This window comes from Boleophthalmus pectinirostris, unplaced genomic scaffold (genome assembly GCF_026225935.1).
Source record: "Boleophthalmus pectinirostris isolate CB_2022bp ecotype Guang Dong unplaced genomic scaffold, ASM2622593v1 HiC_scaffold_8, whole genome shotgun sequence".
NCBI classification, from domain to species: domain Eukaryota; kingdom Metazoa; phylum Chordata; class Actinopteri; order Gobiiformes; family Gobiidae; genus Boleophthalmus; species Boleophthalmus pectinirostris.
In genome coordinates, this window is record NW_026571515.1 from 1,358,416 (window position 1) to 1,368,401 (window position 9,986).

At 41.2% G+C, this 9,986-nt stretch overlaps 1 protein-coding gene across 1 annotated transcript; it reads right to left on the reverse strand.

The window, feature by feature from the left end:
- Nucleotides 1-871: 871 nt before the first annotated feature.
- LOC129412276 (tumor necrosis factor receptor superfamily member 5-like) lies at nucleotides 872-9,240 on the reverse strand. Its single transcript, XM_055165554.1, is given in 5 exon segments — nucleotides 872-2,967; nucleotides 5,316-5,362; nucleotides 5,364-5,404; nucleotides 8,551-8,709; nucleotides 9,119-9,240. Coding segments are annotated over 5 exon segments (567 nt in total). The 5' UTR covers nucleotides 9,174-9,240; the 3' UTR covers nucleotides 872-2,702.
- Between the last annotated feature and the right edge of the window lie 746 nt (nucleotides 9,241-9,986).

The window sequence follows — 9,986 nt, forward strand, 5'->3', positions numbered from 1 at the left end:
GAATGATTTTTTGTTTTGTTTTTTACGCACAGGTGTTTTGGACAAACATCTGTGTCCTGAAGAACTTCTGACACTTCTTCATCATCTTCATCATCTTCATCATCTTCATCACGCAGAGCGACGCAGAGAACATTTACAGAACCTCCTCCTCATCACCGCACGGACCAGCGGTGCAGAGTAACGAAGTAAAAGTAACTAACTGTACTGTACTTCAGTCAAGTACAGATACTTCAGTTCATACATAAGTATATTTTAATGTGGATACTTTTTACTTTTACTTCACTACATTTGAAAGAAAATATTTGTAATAATAATAAGAATAATATTTATTTATAAAGCACTTTTCAGGACACTCAGACATTTTACAGACACAGATTAAAACAGCAATAAACAAATAAAACAGATCAATAAAAAGCAAATCTGTGACTGAGAACGACGTCTGGATCTGGTTTTGAAGTTTGTAGTTTGAAAAAAATATATATATATCATTAAAAACAGCAGGAAAAACAATTCAGCACAAACTATTATTAACCCTCTCAGGCTCAAATTCATTTTTAGTATCAGGAAAAATCAGATATTTGGGGAAAATGATCATATGTGTAGTAATATACAATCCTGACTTTAGTTTGAGAGACGTTCACATCAGTGTGTCTGGGATGTTTCAGATTTGGTCTGGTGATAAATTAACACTGAAGACTGAAAATGTTCTTACACAGTCTGTATCGTCCATGTTTATCAGCATGGATGAGAGAAAAAGGCTCCTGAGTAAAAAAAGCTCATAAAATATGGATTTGGAGTCAGTAGGTCATTGGAACATCTGCCTGGAGAGGGATAATAAAAATTACAGTTGAAGCTTCATAAAACCTTAAAATTTACACAAAATGTTCTCATGTTTTACTTTTTAAGTACATTTTGAAACAAGGACAGTGCACAGAAAACATTCAGCTTTAAAAGAAAAGATCCTCTGCAGCTACAAGAGTCAAACTCTTTCCCATGTGCAGTCGTCAGGCAGAGGCAGGAGACACTGAAGACACTTTTACATAAAGCTCGACTAACAGCTCTTCATCATAACAAACAATTCAAGTCATCGTTAAAAATAAAAATAAAAAATCATTCTGATCACGTCCCATCAATACAAAGTTTCAAATTCCTCATTAAAAATAAAAATATAACAAAAATACAGTAAATACAGTGAATTGTTATTAATATCCTTCATAATGCAGTTATCAAAGTCACCAGTTTTATTATTGTCTAAAATACAATCTGTCGTCAACATCATCATAAAGACACATTTTATTATTATTCAAAGACGGCAGCACATCTGCATCTGTGAAACATCTGCATCTGTGAAACATCTGCATCTGTGAAACATCTGCATCTGTGAAACATCTGCATCTGTGAAACATCTGCATCTGTGAAACATCTGCATCTGTGAAACATCTGCATCTGTGAAACATCTGCAGCTCAATCTGTCCACGTTTAAACGTTAAGGCTGGTTTATGGTTCTGCCACACAGCTCCAGATGCACCTGACTACTGTAGTACTACAAAAACTACTGTAGTACTACAAAAACTACTGTAGTACTACAAAAACTACTGTAGTACTACAAAAACTACTGTAGTACTACAAAAACTACTGTAGTACTACAAAAACTACTACACTCTGAACTTCCACCAGGAGCTGTGATTGGTTGAACCACAAAAACTACACGACTGATTCAAAACAGACTAGAACAGATAAAGTTTGGCACAGAAAATGTCACATACAAACCAAATGTGATTGTTATTTATTTATGTGACGTTGAAAAAATAATGAATTCAAATGAAATAGTCTGGATTCCCATGATGCACCTGGGCCCTGAGGAGCTCTGCAGAAGCTCATCAGGGTCAAGTCTAAATAAAACCGGCCTTTAGAAGAAGCGTGAAGCTGCTCCTGACCTTTGGTTCAGAGCTACAGTTTCATCCATGAGAGAAAATGCAGGAGCGAGTGCAAGTTTTAGTTCAGTTAAGTTACTGTTCCAGTTTGTGCTGCTGTGTGACAAACACACAACTGTAAGCTTCATATTGTTACAGGAAACTTCAGCAGGCGACAAAGTGAAACTTTAAAATGGAAGTGTAAGAGAGAAATGTTTGTTCAGAGGCTCCAGTGCCAAAAACAGTCACACACACACACACACACACACACACACACACAAATACAAACACTTACACACATAATGCACATCCAGTTTATCAGAAGAATCATTGAGTGTGTTTACATATGCACACATTTTTGTCCATTTGACAGAATTGAATTTCGCCTTTTCTATAAAAATCTAAAATTTTGTGTATTTTTTGTGGTGTCACTGCTCAGAGACTGTAAAGCTATTTTCAGACCGCGGCACCAAGGCGTCCAGTTCACATGCAAAGGCTCTGTGAATGCACGTCTAGGGCGTCCTGCGTTTTTGCAGCGTGTCGAAAATCTGGCATCAAAGGAGCATGTTTAACTTTTTTTTTTGTTGTTGAACTCAAACTGAGCTCACCTGTTGTAGCTCCACTGAAGTCGTCTCTTTCTGGTCACATTGTGTTAAAATAAAGATGAAGATCTGATCATTTCCCAGTACATGTTTGGATCTCAATTGCATCAACATTTTTTCTTCCATCAGTAATTGCATCATGTTGATCTTTTCACACGCTGTAGATGTTAAATGTGTGACGTGGTCTTTATGCTTCATGATGTAGGTGGTTTTCTCTGGTCCGGTCCTCCAGAGGGTTCAGTTCTTCTCTTGGTGGTGGCGTATTAAGCCTTTTCATTTCAAACACGCGTTTCTTGAAGATATAAATCAGTCCAACTGCAACTAATGACACGAGCAATACAACAACGACACCGACACCAACACCAATAGCTACAGTCGAGTCTTTTTCTCCACATTCAGCGTCCGACTGTGAGGTTCCTTCTTTCACTGTGACTTTATTCTTCTCTTCACACCTGGAACAGTCACAGTCACAGTCACTTTACACAGACATGTTATATTTGACTTTCTGGCTAGTTTAGCATCACACATCAGAGGAAACTCATTTCAGATTGTTCACGTGTAAAGGCAAACTCATGTGATAAAGACACAAATTACAGTGAAGTTATTTGAAACATTATTTTACTTCGACTTACAAATATCACTGTTACTCCAAAATCCACTAAAGGTTGTATCCACATTCTGAAATGTGTGGGGGTCATGTTATTCACTGTTTTTAATAGAAGTCATTTGGGAAAAAAATGAACTTTGTGCCAGTTTTTGTTTCATGTGGAAAGTTCCAGTAATTACAGATATGAATGATAAACCATGTCAATAAATCTGCACCTGACAGTTACAGCAAACTCCACCTGAGACTGTCACCTGTCCTCCACGTCCAGCTCAGTGTTAGGTGTATGATGTTTTCATGTTCTTCCAACTCTGACTTGGTGTAGTGAGAGTCCCTGTGCTAAATATGTATGATAGTTTTACATCAATAAAAAGAAGAAACACTACAGGAAAAACTCTGTCAGTTTGGTCTCTTAGTAATAAGTGTTTATATGGAATCAACAGCAGCGTCCACGCTGCTCTGAAAGATGTTTTAATATGTAATTTAATCATCTTGCATCCATATTCAGAGTCTGTTTTCTCAAAGTGCATTTCCTTCAAACGGACATAAGGAAGAGTAGCACTACACACCAGAATTTACAACCTCATACTGAACAAGATTTAAACCAAACGTACAGAAGATTTTTTTCATCTTTAGTAAAGGTTAATTCTGTTTTCACTTATAAAATTAGAATCAGCAATTCTTTTAGTCAGACAGGAGAGTTTGTGTGTGTGTATGTGCTTTACATGTTTCCTGTATCGTCCTCAGAAACGTCACGGTGTAATGATTGATTGATTGATTGCATTTATACAGCACCTTTCAAGATCTCCAAATCGCTTTACAGTTCATTATTCAGTCACTCCCCACTCAGTGGGGGTAAGATGCTATTGTAATCACAGCTGCCCTGGGGCAGACTGACTGAAGTGCGGCCGCCAATCTACGCCATCGGCCCCTCCGACCACCATCACACACACACACACACACACACACACACACACACACACACACACACACACACTCCACTTTCATACTAGGCAATGTGGGTGAAGTGTCTTGCGTAAGGACACAACAACAGTTTTTTGCCACTGACGCCTCCCTGATGGTGCAGTGACGATACAGTGACAGTGTAATGTGGTGCACTGATGTGTCTTGCTGCTTTACTAGGGGACTTTTACGCCTCCTACTGTCTGGCACTTTCTCCAGGACTGCATCTCATATGTGATAAAGTGTACACTCCCTTGTCTTGGTTGATGCTCCTTGGACCTGGTTTGTGGACCTTGAGCCTCTCTGATCCAGGTTTGTGTGTTGCTCATTTGGCTGATTTCAGATTTTCCTGTTCTGCTTGTTCTTTTATGGCTCGTTTGTCTGCGTGCCATTTCCTTTTCATTCATTCTGATGTTCATTTTTCCAAGTTCATGACATTATATTATTTATTTGTTGCTTTAATCATAACTGTTAATCATAACAGACTTTTGACTTTTATTGTCCCCAAGAGGAAATTCATTTTCCCGCACACAGAGCCGGTTGACATAAACTGATAAAAACCTTTATGTAGGACTGAAAACAACCTCACAAATCCATCTTTTGTATTTGTGCTCCTCTGGTTTTTCTGTTTTGGTCCTGACCCAATCAAGACTTTTTCTTTTACAGCAGAGACATTGGGACAGGGTCATAGATCGTATATATGAGTGTTCAGATCTAACGCTGTAGTCGTCCTGTGCCAAACATGAAGTTCTCCAGGAGGCTCTTCTGGCTCCTTCTGACTCTGGCTCATATTGACTTTACATTAGGATCTTGTGGCACATCTCTGTTCCTGCTGCTGTGGCCTTGTCATTTTGGTCTTAAAATGTTTGTACTAACCCACGACACATGATCCTGAATTTTTTTTCGCTATTTTGTCTGTCAAAAATCCTGTTAATGACATAGAGCCTGGCTCCAGATTCTCTCCTGTAGCCGTGAGCATCACAAGCCTCATTTGAGCGACGCTGAACTCTGTGTGTGACGTCACTTAGTCCACTTCTTTATACAGTCTGTGGACAGGGTCATAACAGATGTGTCCAAGTGAGCACCTGAACAACGTCTGATCAGAAACACGACACAACAGAGACCAGACCTGAGGGTCGGGACGGGTCAGAAAAAACCTGAACCACTCACCACTCCCAGCCATGTTCATCTGCTTATCATGTGTGGAAGAAAAAAGACAAAAAAGATTCGTACCGTGTGTGCGGCCGACAGACTGACACAGTCCCATTAGAGAAGGAGTCTGGAAGGACACGGAGAACAAACTGTGTCTGTAGAAGAACTCCCTGTGAACACACAGATCACAGGTCACACACATTAACACTGTACTATATTTTACTCAAGTAAGAGTTCTGTTACTTCAATAAAACTATGATTCAAGTAGGAGTAAAAGTATTTTGGTAGAAAAGTATTGTGAAAAGTAGAATCTCTTGTAAATATAAGTGAGTCGTCCTCTGTGCTGCGTCTGTCTGGACGTTTAGGAAACTGTGGCACAAACTAAAATATTTTATTTTTACCATTTTCTGCTTCAACAGTCAGAGTTTTAAATCAGAGCTGTTCTACAAACATGCTAAATCGGTCTCCAAGAACAGTTGACAGTGATGGTCAGTTAAATACAATCAATGAAGCTGCCCAGGGACCACAGGTGTAGCACTGATGCTCCAATCTGGTACGTGCATCTCTCCTGTCAAGGTTAATGTAAAATTGTGTGCTGTCCCTGTCTCAAATAATACATAACATTTAATGTCACAGTTTCTTCTCATTGACTGAAGTTTTATTTGACTGTATCTGATATAAACTATTAAAAAAAACACTTTGGAAACACCTCAGATCTCAATGTGAAAAAAAATCTGTTGTATATCAATACAAATGTCTGAGGAACAAAAGGATCCTCCTCTTTAATGGAAATAACATTTTCAGCCACAGAAGCTTCACTTTATCCACACCCTGAAAATCAAAGTGAAATTATGTTGTGAAATTATGAGGCTCAACCATTTTGCCAAAATTTAATTTAATTTCTGCAACTCAAAATTAGTTTGTTTTGGGATTCTCCAAATGAGGTGACGGATGGTGTCTTCAGTGTTTTGTCTGGCACAGGAATTATACAGTGGGGCAAAAAGTATTTAGTCAACCACCATTGGGAGAGGCCTGTAATTTTCAACATAGGTTCACTTCAACTATGAGAGACAGAATGGAGGGAAAGAATCCAGGAAATCACATTGTAGGATTTTAAAAAATTAATTAATTGGTAAATTCCTTGGTAAAATAAATATTTGGTCACCTACAAACAAGCACAATTTGTGTCTCTCACAGACCTCTAACTTCTTCTTTACGAGGCTCCTGTCCTCCGCTCGTTTCCTGTATTAATCTCCCCTGTTTGAACTGGTTCAGTATAAAAGACACGTGTCCACAACAGTCACACTCCAAACTCCACTATAGCTAAGACCAAAGAGCTGCCAAAGGACCAGAAACTAAACTGTGGACCTGCACCAGGCTGAGAAGACTGAATCTGCAATAGGGAAGCAGCTCAGTGTGAACAAATCAACTGTGGGAGCAATTGTTAGAAAATGGAAGACATACAAGACCATCTGGGGCTCCACGCAAGATCTCACCCCGTGGGGTCAAAATGACCACAAGAACAGTGAGCAAAAATCCCAGCAGCACAGGGGGACCTCGTGATTGACCTGCAGAGAGCTGGGACCAAAGTAACAAAGGCACCATCAGTAACACTACACCTCCAGGGACTCAAACCCTGCAGTGTCAGATGTGTCACTCTGCTTAAGCCAGGACATGTCTGAAGAGCATTTGGATGATCCAGAAGAAGATTTGGAGAATATCCTAGGGTCAGATGAAACCAAAATAGAACTTTTTGGTAAAAACTCAACTCGTGGTGTTTGAAGGAGAAAGAATGCAGAGCTGCATCCAAAGAACACCAGAGCCACTGTGAAGCATGGGGGTGGAAACATCAGGCTCTGGGGCAGTTTTTCTGCAAAGGGACCAGGGTGACTGATCTGTGTTGAGGATAGGATAAAGGGCCATGTGTCATGAGATTTTGAGTGAAAACCTCCTTCCATCAGCAAGGGCACTGAAGATGAAACATGGCTGAGTCTTTCAGCATGACAATGATACCAAACACACCACCCGGGTAACCAATGTTTCATAAGAAACATTTCAAGGTCCTGGAGTGGCCAAGCCAGTCTCCAGATTTCAACCCCAGAGAAAATCTTTGGAGGGAGATGAAAGTCCGTGTTGCCCAGTGACAGAACCAAAACATCAGAGCTGTAGTAGAAATCTGCAGGAGGAATGGGCCAAAATACCAGCAACAGTGAAAACCTTGTGAAGACAGAAAACATCTGACCTCTGCCATTGCCAACAAAGGGTATATAACAAAATACTGACATTAACTTCTTTTATTGACCAAATACTTATTTTCTACCATAATTTGCAAATAAATTCTTTAAAATTTTCTGGATTTTTTTCTCTCATTCTGTCTCTCATAGTTGAAGTGAACCTATGATGAAAATTACAGGCCTCTCTCCCCTTTTTAAGTGGGAGAACTTGCACAATTGGTGGTTGAATAAACACTTTTTTGCCCCGCTGTAGATGGAAATTATGTCTGAGAGCTACAGTCTGGTACAAAGAATCTTTTCAGTGATTCTTTGATTAATGCCCCTGTACATGGTCCCTGTAAACTCAACTCAACTCAACAAAACAGAGTCTTGTGGGATGTTCTCCCAGGTCTGTGTGAGCATCACTGAGTTCCTGTAGAGTCTGAGGAGGAACCTGGAGCATGTGATGGACCCAAACATCATGTCCCAGAGGTTCTGTCTGGTTTAAGTCAGGTGATGGTGAAGGACGTTCAGTCGTATTGATCCTTCATCCTCCAGGTTCTGTCAGACGAGCTGTGTGTCCCTTCATGGATCTGCCTCCTCAGACCATCACTGACTCACCACCAAACCCTCCTCGAGGAACGTTCTCCTCATCTTCTCCAGACTCTTTCTCGTCTGTCACAGGAGCTCAGGATGAACCAAAGCAGCACGAGTGGAAAAGCAGCCAAAAAACACCACGAGGAGAAACTGGAAATGAACTCCACATGTGAAACCAGCTCCCGGTTCAGGGTCCAGTCCTGTTTCAGGGTCCAGTCCTGGTTCAGGGTCCAGTCCCGGTTCAGGGTCCAGTCCTGGTTCAGGTCTCACTGGTGTCACTTTACTGCCTCTGTGTTCATTTCCATGAAAAGAGGAGCATCTGTTTGTTCCTCAGACGTTGGTCTCTTCACATTTGTATTGATACACAACAGATTTTTCACATTGATTTTCAAAGTGTTTCTTTATTTTCTTGAGCAGTAAAGTGTTTGATTGTGTAAAGTCAAACATGTGCAGCTCAGTGCAGTTTTATTGTGGAAGTGCAGATTGTTCTGAGTTGTTTTTCTCACCTGGTTGTTGGATAAATTCTCCAGGTGAACAGAGCGAGTGTTTCTGAGTCTCTTCACAGTTTCCCTCGTCTGACGACTTCACACAGAAGAACCCGTCCTCAGGTTCACACACAGTGTCAGAACTGGAGGAACATGGAACCTTCACTCTGAGACCAGAACCTGGACACAACAACACACACACACACACACACACACACACACACACACACACACACACACACACACACACACACACACACACACACACACACACACACACACACACACACACACACACACACACACACAGTTACACATGATCTCTGGACAAAAATGTAAACATTCCAAATTTACTGAAATGTAAATTTAAGGTAATGACAGAGTTCATGTAACAGCAGACAGTAAATCCTTAAACATGTGTCATTTATTCAGTCTGGGCTGAGATTAAACGTCAGGTTTTCATGTTTATCTGATCAGTTCAGTTTGGTGGAACAGGATCTGTCGTCAAAAGTGGAAAATTACAGGCTGCTGGTGCTGGGTTAAAAAAAGTTTATATACAGAAGTTTAAAAGCAGAGGTGCAGTTCTTACCTGAATCACAGGTTCTACACTGGAAACACTCTGTCCTCGCTGTGGGCTCGTCCATGTACGTCCCATTGTCACACCAGGAGACACGACGTGCTGCGAAACTCTGTACAGTGTTTATCCACTCGAGATCCTGTCAACAGCAGATAAATAAAAACATTATAATTCATAACATGAACGAAGATGAATGATCCATTATTTAAACTGAAAATCAAGATCTCAAACAACACGATTCTGGAAGCATCAAAGCCGTGGTTTTTTGCAGTGTTTCTAACTGACCCAGAGAGAACACCCCTCTGACACAGAGAGAACACCCCTCTGTCACACAGAGAGAACACCCCTCTGACACAGAGAGAACACCCCTCTGACACACAGAGAGAACACCCCTCTGACACAGAGAGAACACCCCCTCTGTCACAGAGAGAACACCCCCTCTGACACAGAGAGAACACCCCTCTGTCACAGAGAGACAACACCCCTCTGACACAGAGAGAACACCCCTCTGTCACAGAGAGAACACCCCTCTGACACAGAGAGAGAACACCCCTCTGACACAGAGAGAACACCCCTCTGTCACAGAGAGAACACCCCTCTGACACAGAGAGAACACCCCTCTGTCACAGAGAGAGAACACCCCTCTGACACAGAGAGAACACCCCTCTGACACAGAGAGAACACCCCTCTGACACAGAGAGAACACCCCTCTGACACAGAGAGAACACCCCTCTGACACAGAGAGAACACCCCTCTGTCACAGAGAGAACACCCCTCTGACACAGAGAGAACACCCCTCTGTCACACAGAGAGAACACCCCTCTGTCACAGAGAGAACAACCCCTCTGACACAGAGAGAACACCCCTCTGTCACAGAGAG